Source organism: Suncus etruscus, chromosome 7, assembly GCF_024139225.1.
Source record: "Suncus etruscus isolate mSunEtr1 chromosome 7, mSunEtr1.pri.cur, whole genome shotgun sequence".
Lineage (NCBI taxonomy): Eukaryota > Metazoa > Chordata > Mammalia > Eulipotyphla > Soricidae > Suncus > Suncus etruscus.
This window is the reverse complement of record NC_064854.1, coordinates 62,632,792-62,659,190: the sequence shown is the minus strand read 5'-3', so window position 1 is coordinate 62,659,190 and position 26,399 is coordinate 62,632,792. Positions and strand designations below refer to the sequence as shown.

Genomic DNA, 26,399 nt, shown 5'->3' with positions numbered 1-26,399 from the left:
TCATCTAGAGAGCATTGCAAGCTGAAAAAGTTTAGGGGTTATTCTTGATATGTCCTCTTCCTAATCTATTTAATGAACCACAGTATTTTATTCTCCTTTATATATGACTGTCCTATTCTGATACACATCTCCTGCTGCCTTGACTAGACCTTCACTCTGATACCAAATGAGACTATGGCAGTGTTTTCTTAAATGGCCTCCTGATTTGGGCCTTTCTACTCCTCCCAATCTTCACCCCAGTCTCAGTCTCAAACAAAAAAGAGATGTCTTTATAAATCACAGAAGTGAGATCTAAAAAGCCAAAGCATAAGAGTAGCTGAAAAATGACTCTTATTTCCTAATGGCACGTGTGCTTTTTGGGATAAAGCCATTTATCTATGTTTTCCTGGAAACTTTATGTCTTATCATCTCCTCCTTTAATGCTTTTCTTGAAGCTCATGTCTTGGATCACCTATTTCCAGATACCAGCTACTTTAGGAATCTTGGGTTTGACTGATTCTCTTTGAAGTATCAAAGATTATTTCTTTGGTTTATAACTTTGTTTTATAATCACTTATTTTATGACACACAACTTTTTGACCTCCAGACTGTAGGCTCATAAATATTTCATTATTTGCCAACTTGTGGGTTGAATATTACAGATATCAGTGCAGTTTTTGACTTACAAAATATGTGATGCATTTTTTAAAATATAAAGTTCTACAGGATTACTTGCCAAAATCCACAGAAAATATTGCCTATGACAAAGACAGATTGGCAAAGAAATATTTCCAGTGGCACTGAGGAAGCAAACACAAGGCTTTTGGGAGTGTATAAAATGAAAACAGTATTTAGAGACTTTAGAAAATTAAAATTTATGATTAACTCTTTCAGTTAGGAGAATATGATATGATTCACTTTGATGAGACACAAAGGGAAAGAAAAATTGTTCTTTTGTCTTTAGAAGTTTCTTGTTATGCTGGGAAGACTTTATAAAGCACCCCTTAGCAATTACAGTGAGAGATTTGAAATCTTGGTTAACTCCTGATTCTTTTATGTAAAATTTCATATGTTAATCTGCTGAGCACTTCATAGTACAGTATGTTCAACAACTATAATTAGGTTATTTGTCAGCTGTATCTCTTACAAAAGTTAATGTTAGACCTGTCTAAACTTTACTGAAACTGATTATCTAAAGCATCTTGGAATATTTTGTTCTTGACTTGCAAAAAAATCTGCTCTTCTTCATGCTGATAATTATTTGATAAGTATTTGATTCTCATAGTATGGGAGAACTTCTTCCTATATTGATACTTTTTATCTTTTAACATTTATTTGAGTGATTTGGGGACTATTTAGCCAGTGTTTTTTAGTTTCTTACTTTACAGGAAGGCAAGCTTACTGTGATGATGACATGAGCTAAATTTTGGTTTTCTTCTGATTTACAATCCTTAACCCAATCATGAATGAGATTTTATGCTGATATTCTTATTTGTTATTTTTGGGTTTGGGGTCACACCTCGTCAGTTCAGAGCTTACTCCTGATTCTGCTCTCAGGAATCACTCCTTGTGGGCTTCAGGGACCACATTGGGTTCTGGGATTAAACCCAGATCAGGGCTGAAACACAGCAAGTAGGGAATTTGTTTAGCAAGCAGCCAACCTGGGTTTGATCCCCTGTATTCCATTTGGTCGCCTGACTCTGCCAGGAATAATTTTTCAGAGCAGAGCCAGGAGTAACTCCTGAGCACTGCTGGGTGTGGCCCCAAAATAAACAAACAAAAAACAACAACAAATAAACCCATGTCAGACGAGTGCAAGGTAAGAACACTACTCACTGAACTGTGCTCTGGCCTTATGGTTAATTTTTATGTATAATATGATGTATAGGTTTAACATATATACTTATTTGTAAATGTTTTACTTATGTATAATTAGATATTTGTTCTGCTATCTTATACTATTGAGAAAAAGATTGTTTTCTCATTGAGTTTTCTTGGAATATTATCAAAGACCAATTAACCACGAAAGAACAGATTTATTTAAAGACTAACTTTTATCCATTTGATCTGTTAGGCTTCACTTTATGCCAATACTACATATTGGTTCTTGTCACATTATGGTGTTATATAAGACAGTACTAATGTTTGTATTGACAATTTAGCCTATAATGGAAAGCACAAATTTATGGTAGTGATAAACACAGTACTATAATATTATATCACAAATATATGTTCTTTTCCTTATGATTTGTTAAGTAGCATCTTTTTTCTATAAAAAATTTTTAAAAGTTTGAGATAATTATTTATGTTAACTCTAATAATTACTTTAGTAATTACATTAACTAATTACATTAGAAGTTATATGTGGATTTTTGGTTGTGCACCTATTGGCATTCCTATTGGCCCCCTTTGCCCCTCACTTTTCCTAGGGTAAACCTGAATCTATACTGTATTTGATCTTTCATAACACTTTATCTCTGTTTTTATATAACCATACACTTTTCTTTCTCAATTTAATTATGCATCCCATTTTATCAATAGAATATGTATATTAATACTATCTGTATCTCTTTCTTTTTGGTATGTATCTCTTAAAGAACATGTTTCAGTTATCAAGCATTATATATTGACATTGGTATGTACTACCTTATATCACTACCAAAAGTCTAGTTTCTGCCTACCACCACACAATTGATTCTCTCTTCTCAGTTTCTACCTCCTTTTCCCTGTTGTTTTGTTCCTGAAAAGTGTTTTCTTTTTTTTTTTACCATAACACTGAATTAATTTAGCATTAACTCTTCTCTCTGACTTCATTATTATACACTTTCAACTCACTTATCTTGTTGAAAATGACATTTTATTTTTTAAATATATAATTTGTCAGCGATTAAGAGATGGTCAAATTTATGCTTAAACATTTAGCCACATTTGACCAGAGATGTTTTCGGGGCTACTGCACAAGTTAGCTCTTCTAAATTCTCTTTATGTGAAATATGAGCATTTTCCCAATACTATTCTTGCATACATTTTATTTGCTTCTCCATTATAGGCCGGACTGGAATGATAGCATGGGGGGTTGGGGGAGTAGGGCATTGCCTTGCACACAGTCAATCTGGGTTCAATTCCCCAGCTTCTCATATGGTCCCCAAACCTGTCAGGAGTGATTTCTGAATACAGAGCTGATTTCTGAATACAGAGCCAGTAGTAACCCCTGAGAGCTGCCAGATATGGTTCTCCTCAAAAATAAAAAAGAAATGTATAGGCCTATTTAAAATATTCCAGGTGTAAATACCTAGAATAAATGATAAAGTTTGCTAAAAGCAGAGGTACTCTGGTTAATTCTCAAAATAGTGTTTCAAGAGGAGAGGTAAGCTTTACATTAAATAATATAATCCTTACCAATACAAATTTAATTTTTTTCTCCAATGAAAAGCCAGTCTTCTAAAAAGGTTTCAAAGATTTACCAGTTCCAAATCATAATGAAGCAAATTTTCCAATTATATTTTCTACTTTGTGTTCTCTATATAGAAAACCTTATTAAAAACTGATATCTGACACAACTTGTAGTATGTAGTATTGTGGTGACTGTACTAAGGCTGACAGTAACAAACACACCAAATTCTTTTAAGTATTAATTTGTTACAATCTTAATTATTTATATATCTTATTAGTCCAATAACATAAAAATAGAGAACAGCAGCTAGAAATTTATTTCATTCAATAATCAGAGCTAAAAGAGTAAAGCACTCATTCTATTATCTGTAAACAAAGTTCTTTTTTCAGTATGAAATTTGATGACAATTAAGTCTTGGCATTTTTCCAATTTAGTGAATGAAGAAAACGCTGAAGGACATCACTATATAGCATACTGCTGCATAAAGACTCTTTTATTCACTGACAAGTACCGTCTTACTCCACAAAGCATCAGGGCATTTATTTGCTGGGTGCATTTCCAAAGTATGCCCAATAATCCAGTTTTATTTCTGTCCCGGATGCTGTGTCTTAAGGATCAGCAAGCACAGGTGCATGTAAACAACTTGGTTACTATCAGTACACTTTGAAAAGTTGAAAATGACTTATATATGTGAGTCCTGAAAAGCTTTAGACTCTTGATCCATTCTGGACTCTGGGTGGAAAAGGCCCCATGTTTCAATCTTATCACCCACCTGCCTCCTTTCCCAAGTTTTTGTTGTACTGATTTTGTGTCTTTAACATTTCAAATTGTCTCAGAACTAAGGAGATAAAGTCTATAGGCTGAAGTTTCTTATCAAAACCACATTTCAGTTGCCATGATGATAATAACAAAGAAATGTCACGGTCTTCCATTTTATCCTTGTAAGCACATTCATATTGTTAGACAATGCTGCAGTGTTTGTTTGGAAAAATATACTCATGGTGGTGCTAGCAGATTCAGAGCAGTCTCATAGCATATTGAAGATTGTTCTGTGTGATCAGAGGTGCCTGGTTAGAGGTTGTAATAGTAGGTAGAGCCATTAAAGAAGCAGGTTGATTTGGATGAGTTGGAGCAGGGGAAGGGCTCACATTTAAATTAATGATTTAATTTGTGGTTATTATTACATAATAGACCCTTTTCAAGTATAAAAACCTCAGTTTTGTCCCAGTTTTGCGGAATTAGAATTTTGAGGCAATGTAACTAGGTACAGATATTTAAAAAGTGGATAAAACTCACTAACTTTTTCCTACTCCAAGAATTTGTCAAATTACCTACCCTATTATTTTGAATCTTAATACACCTACTGTGTTGTGTGTACATATGCATTTTTTCTTTTGCATATTTTCTGTTTGTCTTTACAGCCACACCCAAAGATGCTCAGGGGTTACTTTCAGAAATTGATCCTGGCCTGGGGGACCATATGGGACGCAGGGGGGAGGGGGAATCAAACCACAGTCTGTCCTATGCTAGCACAGAGTAAGGCAGATGTCTTATCACTTGCGCCTCTGCTCTTCTTTTGCATATTTTTAGTACTCTAATTTACAATTTAAATTTTTAAAAAATTCCTGTAAATTTTAAAAATTCTATTGCCGATATCAAGTTGTATTATAAAGTATTAATTAGTGTTACTTTGTAAGATCAATTTTGAGCAAATAAAATGCATTACATAAATTAAAAAGAGTTCCTGTAATATTTTTTTTAATTAACTGATAGGGACAAAAGCCAGAATGGATGATCGAGCATGGTACTTGAGAACTTCAAAGCTGGCCTTGGCCCTGGCAATTATCCACTCAAAACCAGCAAACAAAAGCAGCAAAGAATATACAGAGGACCTTGCAAGGATGGGATCTGGGCTCGAGGTAATGTGGAGATCAAAAATTGAAGCCTTGGAAACTGAAGTTCTGCAACTGCGCCAAAAACTTCTTCAGAATGGGATTTATTCATTATCAACTAAGAAAGGTAAGTGTCTGAAATGGCCTTTTGGAATGTATTGATTTGTTTATTTTTACTTCAAAATTATTTAGAAATTCACCATCAAAATGATAATTGTTTAGTTTTCTAAAGTTAGGTTCTTTATTCCCTAATGAATATTTTTACTTCTCATCATTAATTCAATATCTATTGACTGTTTCATATACAAAGGGCCACATTAGACACAGATATAAAATTAGAAAACAGAATAAACTTGATGTTAAGGCAGCAATGGTTTTGTTTGTTTGTTTTTTGTTTTGGTCTCATATGGCTCAGGGATTATTCCTAGCTCTACCCTCAGGGATCACTTCTGGCAGGCTCAGAAGACATAGCTGATGCTTGGATCAAAACCAGGTCAGCTGTATGAAAGGTAAAACCTACCTGCTGGCTGTACTATTACTGATTTTTTTTGAAGGCAGCAATGTTTTAAGTATACTGTATAAAGTAAGCACCTCCTTGTTTGTATTAATAGTGGAATTATTGAGGCCGTAGAGATACCATGGAGGTATGGCATTTGCCTTGCATGCAGAAGGACAGTGGTTCAAATCTCAGCATCCCATATGGTCTCCCGAGCATGCCAGGAGCGATTTCTGAGTGTAGAGCCAGGGGTAACCCCTGAGCACTGCCAGATGTGACTCAAAAAATCAAACAAAAAATAGTGTAATTATTTTACCACGTGTTTTATGTTGATTTTATGGCTGTCATATATCAAGCCCTGGACCAAGCTTGTGGTAAGTGTGTTAAGTATTATAAGGGTACCAAAAGGGAGACTGTTTTTACTATTCAGTACCTCCAAGCCTAGCAGGAGGAATAACCCAATTGTGGAAAAGGGTATAATAGAGATACTGACACAGAGGAAGAAATAATTCATTCTGTTTGGGTTCTGGAGGGTAGGTCATTTTGTGATGAAACTTTAGAATTTGTTTTTAAATCATATTTCTCTCTCTGATTACTGACAGAAGTCTTCAGAAAACAGGCTACAAATGTGGTGATGTGCTCTTACAGCAGGCAGATAAATGTTTGGTCAGGCTGCTTATTTTTATCTATTCTCAAAATTAGGCAGGAAATGGGCAAATGGAGGTCTGTTATGCTCAAAATAGTTCAGGTTCTCCTCAACTAGTTAGTTCACTCAGGAGAGGATCTTTTATTTGCTCAGCATTTTATATTCACCACCTACCCTATGGCCAGACTCTGAGGGCACTTAAATATGCTTGTCAAGGAGTTGGATCATAAAGTATGCTTTGACTATACCATGATTGGAGACAAGGAAAACAATTATAAAAGTATCTACTGAAGCCCATTTTAAAATGATGGAGAAGGTCAATGAATATTAGAACTAAAAAAGAGGTCAGACATGTATGGTCTCAAGTAGACACTTCAGGCATTTGTGAATTATTTCAGAAGTTCCCTGGCCTAGTTTCTTGAATTGTTATGTTGCTTTGAATATATACATAGTGGACTCAGAACCAAGCTTAGAGGGTAAAAAGTTGAATCCATGGTTGTCTGAGGCTAATTCTTGCTTATACAGGAATAACTTGGAAGGAAGATGAAGTATGGTTCTAAAAATTAAGGTGGATGATCAGGCTGAAAATATAGACACAACTATAGGAGTCACTGACATTTAAATGTTAGTTGAAAGTATAACTATAGATGAGATTAAAGGGAGGATGGAGCTTTTGAGGGAGGAGTGGGGCTATAGTCAAAGGAAAAGGGATCATTATATTAATAGAGTACAAGAAGGGTATGCACATGGACATTAGGGTGCTTATTCACTTTAATTGGCGGTATTAGCAAGAAAATCCCAATATTACTTAATATTATTACCAACATGAATAAGAAAGTATTAGATAATTTTAGTCTATTAAGTCTTCTGAAGTAATGTTCTTCTTTAATACACACAAATGTAACAAACATCATAGCCCTTATGTAAAATGTTCCAGTAATCATAAATTGTGACCCTGTTGAAATTCTCTGATGTCAGAATAGTTGTTTATCATTAAGAGTCTTATTTATAATTTTTTAAGTTTTTCTATTTTGTTTAGAGTGTGACAGTGCCCACCGGCAAGAGCTCGGGTGATAAATTGTTCTTATATCCAAAACTTTGACTTACAGAGCCTTTGAGAGAAAATTTCAAATATTTTATAATTAAACTCTGTTTTACTCACATTAGGAGTGAAGGTAAAGCATCTCAGAACAGATGCTTGAAAGTAATCTATTTCTCCATCTGTTAGCTTACACTTGAAAAATGAGAACTAAATAGGTAGATTCAGATAAGTAGCAGTATTATTAAAGGGGACACAGTTTAAGTTCAGAAAGGGGCTATTATATTGATAGTAAGATAAAGGAACACAACTGTTATTTAAAAATGTATGATTTGAAAGTCTGGCATGCCTGCTTTAAGAAAATTCCATACCTGAAAAGTCAAAACTCTATATTAGATATATTTATGTTATTAAATATTCTTTTTGTAATTCTAGGATTGCTCTACCAATGCAACTGTTCCCAAGAGGTTAGAGAAAGCAGGGCATCAATAAATGTTGAATGGGATGCTTCTTGACAGATTGAGAGACTGAAGAACTTAATTTACAGTGTCAACTGAAGTCTATATTAAAAATGATGAAGTAGACCTATGAATATTAGGACTAAAAGGTCAGACATGTATGATTTCACAGTAGATACTTCAGGCACTTGTCAATGATTTAAGAGCATTAAAGGTGATAGGTACATTTAGAATTGAAGTTCCCAAGTCCAGTTTATAAATTGAATGAGTTGATTTGATTTGAATTTACAGAGTTGAATTTTGAATCTACTCACTGAAGTACCAAGCAACCTAGAATTAAATAAAGCGGAGTTAATATGGAAAGCAAAGAAACAAAAATATATGGTTTATGTAGCATTTTGGAGACTTAGCTGTTTTTCATTCTAATTTATTTTTCTAGAGTTTCTTAAATAGAAATATCTGAGACTAGAAGTTCAAAGAGAATGTATAAATATGTAGGAATATTCCACCTTTTAATTTTTCTTAAAATGGAGAGAGAAAGAAGGCAGAGGAGAGAGAAAAGGAGAAAGCTTCAAAGAAACTTAGATATCCAGTGTCACATTTCTCAAAATCTTTTGAGTTTTGTGTGGTAGACATAGCTGATTGTCAGCTCAGGAACCAGCTCCCTTATTCCTTAGCACAACACTCCATTTTTGTTTTGATAGAAATGTACCCAGTGGGCTAAATCTTCAAAGGTTTATATTTTCTTTGACAGTGTCTTGAGAACTAAAGAAAATCTTCTGAGTTATGTTTTGTTTATTTCTTAGGCTGCACCCACTGGCATGCTCAGAGATTACTCCTGTCAAACTTTGGGAACCTTATGGGGTGCCAGAAATAGAACCCAAATAGGCCGTATGCAGAGCAAGCAATATACCCACTGTACTGTCACTCTGAACCTATTCTTCTGAGTTTTTTAAAGATTTGCCATTTTGTACAAAGAGATGAGACCCATAAAGGGTATTTAAATTAGTTTTATTTAATTTAGACACCTTATTTGTTACATGGGAAACTGATTGATCACAATATGTGCCTGGATTGATGATAGCTGCTTTCTAACTTTGAAACAATATTGGAAAATCAATTCCAATATGCTTAGGACAGTGAAGTAGAAGCTAGCAAAGCAACTATAGAATTACTTCATAATAGATTATTTAGGGTATTTGGGGAGGTGGAGGGAGGGCACATACAGTGATACTCAAGACCTAGTTCTGTGATCGATAATCACTCATTGTGGTGTTCAGGTACCAATCTGGGATTGGTCACATGCAAGACAAATGCCTTAAACTCCATGCTGTCTCTCAGTTTCCTTTTTACATTTATTAATTCTGAATTCCTAATGTTAAATTTTATTTTGAAAATGTAAAAGGATAAACAGTGGCTTAAACCATTACTGTCTCCAATTTCTTATATTTGAGTATATTCTAAATCAGGGGTCTTCAAACTATGGCCCGCAGGTCACATATTGTATTTGTTCCCGTTTTGTTTCTTCACTTCAAAATAAGATATATGCAGTGTGCATAGGAATTGGTTCATAGTTTTTATTTTCACTATAGTCCAGTCCTTCAACAGTCTGAGGGACAGTGAACTGGCCCCCTGTTTAAAAAGTTTGAGGACCACTGTCTAAATTATGAAGTAGATAAGTTGAATATCTCTTTTTTTTTAGATGATCTTGATTTATAGGAGAAGATGAGAAATAACAAATTTATCAATTTAGGATAACTATTTCCTAAAGATGTCTCATAATATTAGCAAGTATTTAAGCTAGGTCTGTGTAGATGTGAAAAGAGAAGCAGATATGAGACTATTAGGAGGTGCTACTGTCTGTTGTAATTGTTGATCAGAGTTTGAATGGACCATGGTGACCAGATAGGGCATTGTCAGTGGGGAAAACAAGCAAAAATATTGTGTGTTTGTGTGAATGGGGTGAAGGAGGAGGAGAGAGATAGAGAAATTGGAGGAGAAAGGGAGGGTTAAGGGGATAGGAGGAGGGGAGAGGGCTGGGATTTAGAGATTTGCTTGTATGCAAAATTAGGCATCACTTCATCACTATGAAGTGTCAGGTATTTGTTTTCCCCTCTACAATTTTACTTACTCCACATTTTCATAAAGGATACAGACAGTTCGATGAGCAGCTAGCTGTAGTGAATAAATTAATTAATTTAATTCCTTGAGGTATTTATTCATACATGTATGTTAACTGATCACAGACTCATGCAAAGCATTTGGGTTGTGTGGGGTGGTGAACAGAGCAGCACTATTAGGTTAGATTGAACTTGGCTCAAGTTTTGGATTCTGGATATTAACTAACTTGGAACATTTTTATTCAGGGACCATATGTCTCGTAGTTACAAAATTAGCATGAAAGTTTACTAAAACACTACATTTTAGTATTAGTTTAGAAACACTAAATGAACTCAAGATTCAGGGGCTTCCTACCCTTTTAGTTGATAGTAGTTAAGTTTGTCCACTTCTCTCATTTTTTCCTTTTGCTGCTTAATAAGCTGGATATCAAATGCTTACTACTTAACTGCTTCTACCAGCTCTCCTTCTTATCCCTTGAAAGTTGGGAAGATTTTAGCTAGGTGGATGTTGAATGGGTATCAAAACCATGTCAGATATCCTGAGACTTTCTATACCTGCTGCCTCACCTGCATGGAGCCTGGCATCAGCTCCTAATTGCCACTTGTTTCAGGCTGGCCCTCTGAGCCTCTTCCTCTGTCTCATGTCTTCATTTATATTACCTTGTCCCAGATCACAGGCAGAGGGCACATCACAAGTAATTAATTTATTGACACACTGTGCACCTGCATCTCAACATTTATATATTGAGTGTTTGCTGTTTTTCAGGTTCTGAAAGAGCATGGGAAAGTCAGTGCATAATCATTTCCTCTTTAGGTTTCACATACACTTTAATATAATCAAATTGACTGATGGGAATTTGCTTAAAATTGAAAAAATTGCTAGTGATTTTCTGCATATATGCATATTACACATAGACATCTAATCTAATATGGGTTCTAGTGAAAGGCTGTAAAATAATAATAAGTTAATTTATAAATATACATTAAACAGGTTTGCTGGTATCTATCACATAAAAATTAAATCAATATTTTGATACCTGGAAGCATCAATATGCAAAGAAAATAAAATTGAAATTAGAAAAAGCACAGATTATTAGCTGACTTTGATAGTGACAAGACAGTCATTTAGAAATGTTAATATCTGGGGACAGAGTGATAGTACAGGTGTTAGGGCACTTGTCTTGCATGTGTCCAACCTGGGTTCAATCCCTGGAATCCCTGAGCACAACTAGGAGTGATTACTGAGTCATGAGCCAGGAGAAACCCTGAGCATTGCCACTGTGTCCAAAGATATACTTAAGCAGGAACTGACTTCAGATTGGTGTGCAGAGATATAGATTAGGAAGTATCAAACAGATTCTGTCACAGGGACAAAGCCAGAAAGCAGTGGAAGAGAACAGAGATGGGGTGAGGTGAGGCCAGCTGGGTCTTCCAGAGCCTATAGAGTGCTCTAGACAAAAATCCGTCTTCCGAAATCTCTTCTTAATACCAGCTCTGACTCTTGCTGCAGGATATAACCACCTTCTTTGCTTAAGCTAAGTGCCAGGAAGGTATTTGGATATCCAGATAATTTCTTAGTAAATTGATTTTTTCTCTCTGTTACTTCTGTAGGCAAGCTACAACTGTGTCTTCCACATCTGCCCTTTAACACAGTGAATTTTTTTCTCTTACTTACAAGGTGGATTTCCATCTTCTGATCTCTCAGTTCTAGAATTTAACACATGCTTTTTTCTCTATAAGATATGCTAAATCATTTTTAGCCTTTATTTAGTCTGACTGTGCTGCTTTCTTTTTTTCTGATACAATTTTAATATCCTTTCTGTTTTACCTAACGTAGATTTGATTCCTCTGTTCTAACAGAGGGATTCACCATTTTATCCAACACTTTTCATAGCATCTGGGAACAAAATTACAACCTTTTAAATAGAATGTCATCCCCAGAGATTAATATTTGGTCATGGATTATGTGAGTATTAATACTGGAACAAAATATGGCTTTGCTGACCTGATATTTTGAGAAGTCCCTGCCTTGCAGTGATGGAAAGAGAGGCCGAGAGTAAGATCTAGCTTCTTAGGATGGGACTAAGGTACACTGTGTCTTAGGACTTCTAATATTGGTGGAGCCATGTATGTGTACATTACTGTAAATTAGAACAGACTAAATGACTCAAGACCTGGTTGTTCTCCTATGTATGAAATAAAAACTAACCCTACTCAATAGTTTTGTTTTCTTAAGTTCAGTCAGTGTGATTTTTCAAAAGTAGATGTGTCTGTAACAAACCTTAATCTGCTTATATATTTAAGATCAGATTTATTTTTGTAGATGTTGTATGTTCTCTAAATATCATGCTGTTTATCTGTTTTAGAATTTCAAGATTCTACTTAAAGGTTCTATCAAAAGAAGATTCCATGAACAATCTAGATTTAATATTGGAACGTAGATATTCTGAAATCTATTGTTCAGAATAAGTTTAACATGTTCATAGCTTTTAGTTATAACTTAGACTGGAAAATTTCATGGAACAATATGAATTCCATTATCAGAAGAAAAAAATTAGGTAACTAGGGTAAATGGAAGTAGGCCTGCCTGAGATGCTGTATTAAAGATAAAATTCCAGGTGATATATATGCTGTTAGTGTGAAAAAACCACCATTTTTAAGGTAGTAAATGTGGACTATTGGCTCAAAGTCCAATAGTCTCTGAGGAGAAGGGAAGCATCATGATGTAGGTGATTGGGGAGGACTTGAGGTTGAACAATAGCTTTCTGTTTTCCAGATAAGAGCTACAGCTACACATTGGTTTTTTGGAAGGAGGAAACAACAGATAGAGGAAAGTTGGAGGAAAGGGGAGAGAAGGGAAGATAGATAAGGGAAGGGAGGGTAGGGAACGGAGGAAGTGAAGAGAAGGGAAAGGAAGGAAAGGGAAAAGGGGAGGGAAAGAAGGGAAGGGGGAGGGGAGGTGGGAAGGAAAAAGTTTGGGAGAAAGGGAGGGGACGATGTTATTAGTTTTATGAAAACAATAATGATTTTAATAACTATTCTGTTTTTCTTTTTTTTTCTTTTTTTTTCTCTTCTAAGTTGTAATAGATAGTGATTCCTCTGGAATCCTAGAACAATGCATTTCTGTTCCTTTTTTAGATCAGTAGTTCTCAAAGTATGCTTCCCAATTCAGCTGCCTCATCATCATTTGGGAACTTGTTAAAAGTGCTGTGTTCTCCCCTTTACTAGAGTTGGCCAGAAATGTTGGCTGTCAGCCCAGTAGCCAAGTACTCAATCACTTTACTTTAAATAAAGTTTGTGTATCATAGGTTTTAAACAGAAGGTAAAGTATATGTTTAAGAAATTTAATAATGGTGCCAGAGTGATAGTACAGCAGGTAGGTCATTTGCATTGCATGCAGCTGACCTATGTTTGATCCCATATACCTCATGGTTCACTGGAGGCTGTCAGTAGTAATACCTGAGCAGAGAGCTAGGAATAGCCCCTAAGTATCACCCAATATGTTCCAAGATACTCGCCCAACCCCACAAAAGAAAAAAATCTAGTCAGGCCTCTACAGAAAGGGATCTAGTTAATCTCTATCAAAATCATCAGGAGGTATTGGTGAGCTCACCTCTGTATGATCTTTGTTTCTTAGTCATAAGAATGATAGAAGTCACAGCCCTTGATCCAGCGGGGCTAGGAGAAGGGGTGGCCATGTGTGATCACAGGGAAGGCTTGGAATACTCAGGCTTTTGCAGGGCCACTTGAATAATATCTCAGAACCTGAAATTTTCTCCATTCACATGTTCAATGCCAATATCCACATTGAGGTAATGCTTGGAAACTGTGGTGTCAGGGTCCAGTCCTGGATGTGCACTGAAGAACGTGTGGTTCCCCCAGCCCCTGACTCAAACAAATATATAAAAAGAACAAATATAAACAAATATATAAAAAGTACAGATAAAGAATTATATTGCAGACATTGAATGTCAGTATCTTGCAGATGCAAGCAAAACAATTTACTCTGAAGTTTCATATTGTATATGTGGATCTATGAACACATGTACTTGTCTGATTCTGGGTTATACTGAGGACTAAGCCAACCTTGATATAAAAAGTATTTTAGTGAATTCCAGTGGGATATAGATACAAAGACAAAACATATAGATGTTGGTAAACATAGCACTTTTAAAAATCCACAGTGCAGGGTGGTGCTTTGGAGTGAGGCTTTCTAAATTTCTGCATAGACGAAATTCCAGTCTACCTGCCTGTGATCAGTGTGATAGTAGCATCATTACAGAGTAGCATGTTGGTATCCCCTTTTCAAGTACAAAGCAGTCTTTATGGACAGCTTCTATTTTAGAGAAGTATCAGCCCTGTGGCTTTTGAAATTTGAATGATTTGCAGATATTTTGTAGCATTGTATTATAAATGAGATAGTGCTTCTGGTGTGTGACTCTATAGTGTGAAGGAGACATCTGCTCCCAGATGTCTGACAAGACCAGCAGTACAACAGTGTACCTGCATCATCTATGCTACTCCAGTTCTGTAATTGCACATACTTAGCCATCTGTCATAATGAACATAGTGAGCTCAAATTTAGCTACCCTCTTAGCTATTTAATAGCAATCGCCACAACAGATTACCTCTGATCTGTATGAAAAAGAAAAATGTCATTAGTCATATTTGTGACTTTACATTTTTATTTGTCTGTATTATTTAATTGTTTGAAAGACTTTGCCTCATTAATAGTGTAGACCTATAACTATATAGCTCCATATAGTAAAGCTCAACCCTGAATGGATATCTGAGTCTTTTCAAAAAATTCTGATGCACCCCACAGTGATTGTACCAGGATCTCTGGAAGTTGGAGAAAGTAGTTCTTCACTTTTATAGTTTATAGATTATCCCAAAATTTGTACATGATTGTAAATACTGGCTTAAGGTGAACTTTTACATTTTATGTTCAACTCAAATGTTTTTATTACTAGATTCATTATTGATTTTACCCAATTGATTTTAATCTCTTTCCTCCCCTAGAGTTTTCTCTCTAGTATATGGCATTTCTGGTAGAAAAGGTGAAACATTAATACTTGTCTTACGAGGAAAAGCATATGGCTGTACACTGAGCCTACACCAGTTTTCTCTGATTTTGAGAACCTGGAGTATGGATAAAATGGAGAGAATTATGTAGGGGAAATGGAGACAGGTGAGGAGTAGTTATGTATGGAACCAGGAGAAATAGCCAATCATTTGTGTGCAGATTTGTGTATGCTAGTGACACTGTTGGATTTAGAATTGAGTCATTGATACACACCTAAGCTTTTTATTTATTTTCTATAAGTGAGCATCTATGAACTACTTTTCTCTTAAAAGTTGTCACTATATACCTTATCTTTTAAAAAATAACTAAACAGTATTTGTATTTGTGCACTTCCCTCTTAGTAACATGCACACTATACTAATGCAGCTTTTAAAATGAACTTTCTGTTTTTGGAATAATTACTGTACTTTAGAGAGTCCTTGAATTGACAATAATATTCAGAATCCCATGATATAGTGAGGATGCTTTTTAAAAAGTAGCAAATGTCATTCATTCCATATCAATTCATATGTTACAGGAAATTGTATAAGCTATTATTATTGAAATCTTGCTGGCAATAATTAGGGATGTATCTTAGAAACTATAATTTTTATGCAGAAACATTTCCTATTGTGTAGTTTAGAAGTAAATATTTAATGAAGAAAATAATAACAGCTACATAATGTACTCATAAAAGTATACTTAAAATGTAACAGAATGGAGGTACCCTCAGAAGAGTACAGCCATGAGGCAGACAGAAGGACCAGTGGGCAGTGGGCTTCTCTTTGACTCATTTTTGCCCCAGACCAGTATTCTGGAGAAGAGTGTGGCCACTCAACTCCATTTCAATGGGTGGCAGCACATTTCTTCTAGTCAAGCCCCATCACAACATATTAAAACAACACCTTCAGTGCACATTACTTTACACATTAAACAGCTCCACATTGCAAAGGTCACAATAAGAAAGCAACACAGATTCCCACTGCACTTAGTCAATAAAGATCATACTTCTGAAGATAGAACCTACATAGCCTCTCTGATAAGGACAATTAGAAGGAAATATTGAGGATGTTCAAAGAAACCATGGTATAGACAGTAAGACTCAAGAGGATATGAGAATAGAAATGAGAAAATATCAAACAAATAACAGAACTGAAAAACTTGATAGGCAAAATGAAAAATTCACTAGAAGGCCTCACCAACAGAGTAACAGTTGCTGAAATCAGAATCAGTGAACTGGAAGATGAGCTGCTTAAGGTCTTGATACAATAGCAGATGTTGGAAAATAGCCTTCAAATAAATAGAAGATGGAAAAAATCCTCAAAATAACTGTGTTCAAAAAACCAAGACCACTATTTATAGAAGACTGATTACAACAACAGTGATGGAGCAGAATTCCTAGAACCATAAAACAAAACTCTCTCCTAGCCTTCACCCTATGACCTACACAAATAACAAGACTTCAGCTAGAGAGGCAGGATGTCATCACCCACATCTGAGTGGAAAATTTCCTGCACCATAAAAAGACCTTGAGGTGTGTAAATGAGTGAGTAGGGAGCCTGTAGTTGTTCCCATGGCAGTATGCTTCAAGGGTGGAGAAACCCTGAATCTCTTCGGCCAAGGAAATAATTCCCCCAGTATTTACCATGCCTATGCAAAAAGAAGGAGGAGTAGGAGGAAGAGATGAAGGAGGAGGAGGAGGAGGAGGATGAATAATAACAACATAACCCCTTTTTTAAGAAGTTGCTGGTGTGGTTTTGTTTTTTGTTTTTTCTGTAGCTGATGGTTTTGGTTTTTGGTTTATTCTTTCTTTACTCTTTGAAATTTTGTTGTTACTCCCTTGTTTTTTGTTTTTGTTTTGTTTTGCTTCCTTTTTATTATTTTTTCGCTTCCTTCTTCTAAATGGCTATTTATAACACCTAGATGGGCTCCTAGTTTTTCTCCTTTTTGTTTGACTTTTTTTCTCCCCCCTCCATGGTACCAAAACCAGTCAGTCGAATGTTCATTTAGTGGAAATAAAAATTGATCAGACACAAATACCAAATCCAAAGTCAATGACAACAGAATCGATACCCAATCTACAACAAGCTGTACAAAGAGGGGAACAGTTGAACTAGCATTACGGGGGTAAAGAGGGGAGATGTGGGATGCATGCTGGGAACAGGGTGGAGAGAGGACAACACTAGGGTGGGAATACCCCTCATTCATTGTCACTATGTGCCTCAAATATTACTGTGAAAGAATTGTAATTCACTTTGACCACAATAAAAATTTTTTAAAAAGTTGAAAAAGTTGGGGCTGGCAAGGTGGCACTAGAGGTAAGGTGTCTGCTTTGCAAGCGCTAGCCAAGGAAAGATCACGACCGCGGTTCGATCCCCCCGGCATCCCATATGGTCTCCCCCAAGCCAGGGGCAATTTCTGAGCGCTTAGCCAGAGTAACCCCTGAGCATCAAATGGGTGTGGCCCAAAAGCCAAAATAAATAAATAAATAAATATTTTTTTAAAAAAGTTGAAAAAGTCAAGGTAAAAAAAGTGTGTTCACACCTATAACAATAGACGACAATATATCTTTAGGATAAATTCAACAGAAACAACATTGAGTCATAGATCAAGGAAGAAAAACCCCTATGAAGAATCAAAAATTAAAGGGACATTACTGAAAATTCCCAGATCTGAAGCGTGTCACATTCTGGACACCCAAAGAGGACCAGCTAAAGAGACCCAAATAAATGTACCCTAGTCACAATTATGAAAATCACAGATATACTGAAAATAGCAAGATCAAAAACGGAAATTATATACAAAGAAGAATCTTAACATTTACAACAAACAGATTTATCACTAGCAATTCTCCAGGCCTGAAGACAGTGGTGGGATATAGTGAAAACTCTAAAGAAATAAGTTTCTCACTGAGAATAATTTATCCAGTCAGACTTTCATTCATTTTTGAAGGAAGGATACATAGCTTCATGTATAAACAACAGCTCAGGAATTTCACAGACTCAAAACCAACCTTAGAAGAAAATTGGTCAGACATTTGCCAGAAAAAATGGGATTGCATTTAAGGAAGAGAAAGATCCACCATGACAATGTTTGTAGGAAATGATCACTCTAGACAAAAACAGGGTACTTAAGTGAGACAAAGTAATATGCAGAATACCTTTTCAGTAACAATACTGCAAACCACAGTGTCTAAAAGGGAAAAATATAAGACTGTCTGTTCATTAGGCCTGCAGTGGGGAAGGTGAGAGTGAAACTGGGACATTAGTACATTCATGGTGGGAAATGTGCACTGAAGGTGTACATTATATGACTGAAACTCAGTCAGAACAACTTTGTAACTGAATTTTTAAAAAGTCCTATTGTATTATTAGCAGCCCTGTAAACAGGTGTTTAAATAGAGTAATTTAAAAATTGTAGCAAAATGGTTTTATCTCATGTATTCTGATATTATTGTTAACAATTTGAACAAAAAGTTTCAACTATTATTTTTGTTATTACCTTCTGTTTTGGGGACAAACCTGGCCATTCTCAGGGCTTATTCCTGGCTCTACACTCAGCTCAGGGGGACAACATGGGTCGCCAAGAATAGAGTTGAGGTTAGCCACCACATACAAGGTAATTATACTCTCTACTATTGTTCTGTCCCATAATAAATTTTCTTAAATTAGGATATTATTCTTTTAAATGGTACTTTTCAAAGTGGGTGATATAGCTCTTCAATCTGAAGTGGGGCTCTATATTCATCTAGAAAGTTGGTAGATATCTAAGTTTCAATTGGGCAGACATGGTTTTCTGTTAGTTCATCTAAAGAAAATAGATTTCTGAGGGTGGTGGTGGGGACACTGAGTATTTTATTTTTATCTTTGAGGATGGAATAGCATTCCAAGTCAATTTGGGACCCTTTGTATTTACATAGTTCTATTGTACATGCATTTTTCTTCCAACTAAAAAATTGTTAAAGTTACTGAAAAGCAGTGGGTATTCATTTTTATGACACAAACATGGTTTTGCTTGCTTTTGCCACGACTGGTGATGCTCAGGACTTACCCCTGGCTCTTTGCTCAGAAATTACTTTGTGGGCTAGCAAGAGCATAAGGCAAGCACTTTACCAGCTGCACTATTGCAATGGTCCAGGCAGAGTTGTTTCTCAGAAGGCATCATGGAGTAAATGTAGTGATGTAGCATCGTTCTGACATGTTTGAATCAGGGAAATACTATACCTAGAGTACTATGCTTTCTATTCATTTGAATACTCTAGTGATCCTCTGTAAGGTTCAGCACCCAATTGGAATCAATGATTAATTTAAGAGTGAATATGCATAATTGAAAAAGAACAAACAAAACAACAGGATTATTAATGGGGAAGGGATGTTGAAGAAAATATGTGAAAATAATGTATTGAAATATTGGTTTTGGGATTAGATAAATATGGATTGGAACTCAGTTCTACTAACATGAGTGAAGAACTTTGTGGAAAATTATTTCCCATGAGATTCACTTTCCTTCTTAATAAAATGTGATGACAGTGACCACTGTTGTTGAAATTTAGTGGGAAATGTGTTTGGCACCAAACTTAGTGAGACTTAAGCAATTTAAATTTAAATTTCTTCCTCCTTGACTTTAATAGTTTATGAAATTATCTTAAATTTTTAATTTGATAATTTTAGTTTTTAGTGTATCTACAATGTCCTAGAAGTAACAAGTTTAGCAGATTATAAGAGTGGGGAAGAATGGGACAAGTTAGCATGTTAGTGTAGTTTTCTTCTTTCTAGTAATAAAATTGAACAATTGTTCATCATCATTGCATTTTAAGTTCCATTACAGTAATAAAAAAGATAGTATATTACAGACCTGACAATCTGATTCTCTTAGAAACTTTTGTAGGAATTCAGCTATTATTCTCAGTTATTTTGGGAGTTACATTAATAGAACTTAATTTTCATTCTCTATAGTATTATAAAGAGTTCCAGCCTGAGAGTTATCTAATTTCTATGGTTTTATATATAACTGTAAGATATATAGTTTTATAATTTTCATAGTGAGTGCTGCCTTGTGATCTCTCTTTATGAAATACCTCTCCTTAGCCTCTACAGGATCCTCACATTGGTGATACGTTTGTTAACTATTCATTTGAAAATTATTTATTTAAAGAAAATACATCACATAATTGACTTGGTTGATCATAATACATTTGTTTCCAGATAAGTGAAAGCAAAGTTATTCAATAAATAAATAAATAAATAAAAGCAATAATATCAATGGAATAGAAGAGAAAGAAGAAAATAGCAAAAGTACAGTAGCAAGCACATTTGTCAAAATTCTTATATCTCCAATGAAGTCATTAATACAATGGCAGAAGATTTAGTTGTTTGCTATTCATTCTGTTAATTTGGGGTGTTCCTTTTGGGATGACAGTATCAGACAAATGAAGTCTTCCAGAAATTTAAAGCACTATTACTGATCGATTCTATGACTAGATTTTGTGTTTTACATCAAAATCTAGACTTCTTGGACTGGTTTTGGTATGAAAATTGTTTACCAAAAAAATTAAATAAAAACCAACACTTGCCTTCTTCAAAATCTTGAAACCAGAATATATAGCCATGAGCTTAAGACAGACCTAGACCCTAAGATAAAAAAGCACTGAAATAAGGAAGGCTTGATTGCCGAAGAGGTCTTCAGAATTGGGGATTCTTTAGCAGTCTTTTCCTTAAGATTTCTTTTGATGTTATCATCTATTAATAAGCTAGAACTATGTTTGATTTCTTAATAGGCAAATCACTAGTCACTTACTGGCAAAGCCTACAATTGTACAGAGATTGAGTGTGGTGAAGTGACTGGGAGGTGAATCAGAGAACTCTTGTGATTGTTCAAATGTTATATAGGTGGGGGAGGAGGGTGATGGGGGACATTGGTTGTGGGAAGATTGCAATAGTGAAGGGGGTGTTCTTTTTGATAACTGAAACCCAAATACAAACATGTTTGTAATCATATTGCTTAAATAAAGATATTATTTTTAAAAGTGATATAGTGATATAGTAAACTTATAATTTAGGCAGATGCTGTGGCAAGGAGAATTACAAGAAATAAAAGTATAATATTTTTTCTGCCTAGTACTGAATCCTCTCCAAAATAGGCAAAATAATAATCAAATATTTAAATTTATTTATTTACTCAGTATTGTTTGTATTTTTTACATATTTATTTCTCTATTTTTATTTATTTAAGCATCGTAGTTACAAAATTGTTCATTATTGAATTTCAGTTGTAAACGTACACCACCCTTAACCAGTACACATTTTTCTCTACCAATGTTCCCAGTTTGCCTCATACCCTCCCCACTGCCTACCTCTGGGGCAAATATTTACTTCAACTTCACTCTGTCTCAACCTCTAGCTTGTCTGCCTCTGGGAGAGATAATTTATTAATCTCTGACTCTTTTTCCCACTCTCTCCCCATTTTTTTCCTTTTTGACACTGATTTATTTGCATTATGTTAATGAAGGGGTACTATATGCATATCACTGTATCTCCTATCAGCACACAGTTCATATCCACAGTAATCAGTTTCAACTATCATTTTTATAGCTGCACTGTTCCACTACTTGTGACAAGAATTGGTCCTTCTGGCCTCATTTTTATTGTCTCTGGATATTATTGCCTATTATCTTTTATTTTTTTTATATCCATAAATGAGTGAGATTATTCTGTCTGTCTCTGTTCCTCTAACTGATTTTACTCAGCACAATAATTTCCATATCTATCCATGTATAAGGAAATTTCATGACTTCATTTTCTTAACAGCTGTATAGTATTCCACTGTGTAGATTTTTGTTTTGGAACCACACTCTTGGCTCTGCACTCAGGATTTACACATGGCACTATTTAGAGGACCATACAAGATTCTGGGGATTGAACCCAGGTTGACCACACACAAGGCAAGTGTTCTATCCACTGTATTATCACTCTAGGCCACTGCTTGGATTTTAATGTTGGAAAAGAAGCTTTTGTGTTGACCATTGTGGGCATATTTTTCAACAAGGGAGATAAGATTTCATAAGGGTGTGTTGCTTATAAAGACACTGCAGCTAAATTATTTTGTTTGGTATTCTGTTTACTCAGTTCTGTTTATTAATAATTTGATTCATTTTTTTTGTATTATTGGACCACACTCAGTGACAGCCAGGGTTTACTCCTGGCTGTGTGCTCAGAAATCACTCCTGGCTTGGGAGACCATATGGGATGCCAGGAGATCAAACCATGGTCCATCCTAGCTCAGATGTGTGCAAGGCAAACGCCTTACCAATGCAACACCGCTCTGGCCCCTTGATTCATTTCTTTAATTAAAAGATAATTTCTGAGGCCCACTGGTAAAGTAAAAGACATAATTTATAATCCTTATAATGGGAGGAAGACATAGGCAAATAAAATAAGAATATTAAAAGTGGGAAAAAAAGAAATGATATTGAAGGTGGCAATATATCTTAAGAGGAGAGGGTATACGATCTTGATATGCATCCAGAGAATATTGAGAAGGAGATTTGGCTGACTTACGAATGAGGAGAATCATCCAGATAGCTTTAAGGCTATCGATATCTTCCATGTTCAATGAGCAGAGGCAGATCATTGTGGCTGTGGGGCCCAGTGAGTGAGAAAGAGGGAAGGTCAATGAGAGAGAAGGAAGGCAAAGTTTATAGTTCTTATTCCAGTGGGTTGGGCCTTTACACAGTGAGTGAATGGTAAGCAAGAGTTTTAGCATCTTGTTCTGGCTGATATTGGGTGGGTGTTTGACACTAGCCCATAAGGAATGGATTATGATTTAGGAAAAAAGATAGGAAGGATATACCTAGATTACATAAGGCTGTACTTTAACAGAGCAGAAAATAAAGTGGCAAAGATGAGCTTTGAAAATGAAGTGAAATTCCTACTGACTTTGAAACATTAAACATGAACTGAACATAAATGCATAGAGAGGAAGTTGGCATTTCTGGAAGGTTCTATTATTGCGACTGAATAGGACACAAACTGAGCTTAGCCCACTTCACTGCTATTTAAAGAAAGTAAAACAAACACAAATTAACCTTAAATTAGCTATTTTTATACTGGAATTCGACAGGAACTTTAAAAAATGTACTGATGTCTGGGTTCTGTTCTTATGATTCTGCTGTTCTTGACATGGGGCATATTCTTGAACAGCAATTATTTTTTATTTTAAAAAATGGGGGTCACATTTAGTGTTGTTCAGGGCTTACTCCTGGCTCTGTCCTTAGAGATTACACCTGGAGTGGCTCAGAAGACCATGTGTGGTACCAGGATCTAACCAGAGTTGACTGTGTATAATACTAGTGCTTAATCCATGTACAATATCTCCAATTCCTTGTATTAAGGTTGAAAATATTTCCAGAGTCATTCAAATAAGACAGTACTGAATACCATAGATCTAAGTTCTTTTAGAACAAATTCCTATAACTCCGAAAATTCAATTCAAGCAACAAACAAATGAAGCAGGCTGGGTTTGGGAGTAGAAAAAGGAGCAGTCTGGAGATCTCCTTCAGTTATTTATATAAATATATGACTTGAAATGTTATTAACTACTTTAAAACGTAAGTACCTGGAACTCTCCCCTGGTAACATCAATTACTTATGCCTGAGAATGTTCCTCTCATGAGAGATAAGATTGGAAACCTGTACTGGATACAATATCAGTGATTCTAATTTCTGATAGAGTTATGTGTTCTGTCTCCCATGATGGAGAGGAACATTCCTCCCCCTAGAATCTAGCAGAAAATGCTGGTAAATTCGTCCTTACTTTGTCATATTTGTGGAGATGCACCAGTTGAGATCTAAACAGTGGCTTTATCCACGGTGTGGGGGTGGTGGAAATTAGGGGGGTGGGGACAGGGAGGATGGTCGCCTTGGGAAGAAGAGGCTTAGTCAAATTCTCTGAGATCTCTTTAGATAGAACAAGAAATGGGGATTAGATTGTGGAGAGCTGTTACTGGCTGTGGTGCTTTTGTCATTTGACCTTTTTTATGGTGAATTTTTTTTTTATGTTGGCGAATGAAAGCATTCATTCCAAGTGGATTCATGAACTCTCTTGAGTAGGCTGTATTTTTATGGTTTTGACAGTAAACTCTGTAAGGCTGTGGCACTGGCTTCACTGCCTAATTATATACACTGTATAACTATAACTTCACTGTATAACTCTGCTCTATCTTGTTTTGACACTCTCCATTAGGAAAGAAGATTGTGACCAAAATTTTTACCCTGAATGATTTATTCAAGACATATTTTTCTTGTCAGCTTATAACTTTGTCAGCAGGCATTTCCCTTTAGCAAATCTTTTTGTTCATTTATAGAGCACCTTGTCTTATTATTTATGGGTATAAACAATGTAGACATAAGGCATAAGCCCTGATTGTAGGATGAGTGCATGTTGGGAGCGAGGTCACATCACTAATTAAGAATCTATAATTTAGAGAATGATAATTTGTGAGGGGAGAGGTAAGGTGGAACGGAAAGAGAACTAAGCATTGGGATTTTATGGAGTTTTTACAAGTCCTAACTTTGGAGGTTGAGTAGGATTTATGCGGGAGTTTTATGCAGGAGGAAATAATGTAAAATGCAGGCATAGGAATCTACAAGTAAAGGGTTTAATTTGACAGCAGAATACAGAGCATGAAAGGGGTATTCTGGACAATAGCTAAAAAGCTAGATTTTAGCTTATTAAGATGAGGTGTGACAGAATGTGGAAAACATTATTATTTGGGCTGTAAAGAACCTTTGGATATTTTGCAAGAGGAAAATAGAAGGGAAACGAACATTTAGTGGGTATGTGCTGTGTGTGTCCAACCAGTATGCTTGCTGAAAGCAATTCCTTTAGATTATCTGAAGGATAAGGTCATTTTGGCAGAGTAATTGGGCTGTTGTGTTTTGAATTGGTTAGGAGAAAGAGGCCATCATTGTCATTACCCAGTTCTTTCACTTTGGCAGTGAAATAAAAGAAGTGATGATATGAAAAGAGATTTTTTTTATTTACTGAACTCTTAATTGATATACCATACCCTGGGTATAGAAATAGATTAATTGACAAAATATTCTTGATTCATAGACTACTTTCTTGTGAGACAGAATATGCAACAGGACACAATCAGGTAGTGAGAAATAATATTTAGGTTATTAGGGTAGTAACACAGGATTGGATGCTTCTGGTGGCTTCTTTAGGTAATGGGGGTCAAGAAAGGCATCTATAAAGAAGTGAAATTAAAATTCGGTGCACTGATAATGATTAGCCAGTTTTTGGAAAATTGGAATTAATGATGGAGTGTGTCTCAGGGAGAAAAAATGCTTTAATGCAAAGACTGTAAAACTGGGAACAAATTTAATGATTCCAAAGAATAGCAGGTAACTATTATTTGTTAATGTCATTTACTATATCAAAGTAAAAGTCAGAGTTCCTAAGTTCCAAATTTTGAAACTAGAAATGAATGTCATGAAAGTACACCAAAATGTATGACTGGCCAGTGCTAGATTGAGTCACATTGAGCAAGATAAGAGGAAGTAAATTAAGATACAGATATTTAAGAATCATTTGATTCAGTGAACTCTTGAGTTTCCAGGAAAAGTTGTAGAGCCTCAGAAATTGGAATGGGATTGGCACAGGTCCCCCAATGAGGCCGATGCACGGGTGGGTAGGGGCCTCTTTTAGCCTGGACTCGGGAAAGGAAGAGAAGACTGTGAGCCACAGACCACTCACAGGGAAACATTGTCAGAGCAATGGACTTTGTTTATTGAAGGTAGGGGCAAGGCTTTTAAGGGTAAACTTTAGGCAGGAAACAGAATGTGGGTAATTCAGTTTAGACATTCCAGCAACAGGATGGTATGCAGAGACAACAGTCACAAGTGTTCCCAGAGTCCATCCTATCCCACCACCCTTTGCCCCCCAACCTGCCAGTATAACAAGGCCATTTTAGGTTTAGATTGTTAAAATTTGGGTCTTTTGATTTCATTGTTGTTGCCTTTTGCTTGGATAGTTAGTTCTGTCCTTTTTTAATGCCTGCAATGCTCTTGAGACCACTTGACCCTATTCCCCATCAAGAAAGGCATTTCAGGGACCGGAGTGATGGCACAGTGGTAGGGCTTTTGCCTTGCATGCAGCTAACCCGCGACAGACCTTGGTTCGATCCCCTGATGTCCTATATGGTCGCCCAAGCCAGGAACAATTTCTGAGTGCATAGCCAGGAGTAACCCCTGAGTGTCACTGGGTGTGGTCCCAAAAATAAAAAATTAAATAAATAAATAAATAAGT

General features: G+C 35.7%; 1 protein-coding gene across 1 annotated transcript in view; it reads left to right on the top strand.

The window, feature by feature from the left end:
* The first annotated feature begins 5,160 nt into the window (after positions 1-5,160).
* Positions 5,161-26,399, top strand: part of MEI4 (meiotic double-stranded break formation protein 4) — a 145,755-nt gene continuing 124,516 nt past the window's right edge. The window contains exon 1 of the mRNA XM_049777634.1: positions 5,161-5,392. Within this exon, the coding sequence (XP_049633591.1) occupies positions 5,161-5,392 (232 nt within the window). The remainder of the gene's footprint in view (positions 5,393-26,399) is intronic.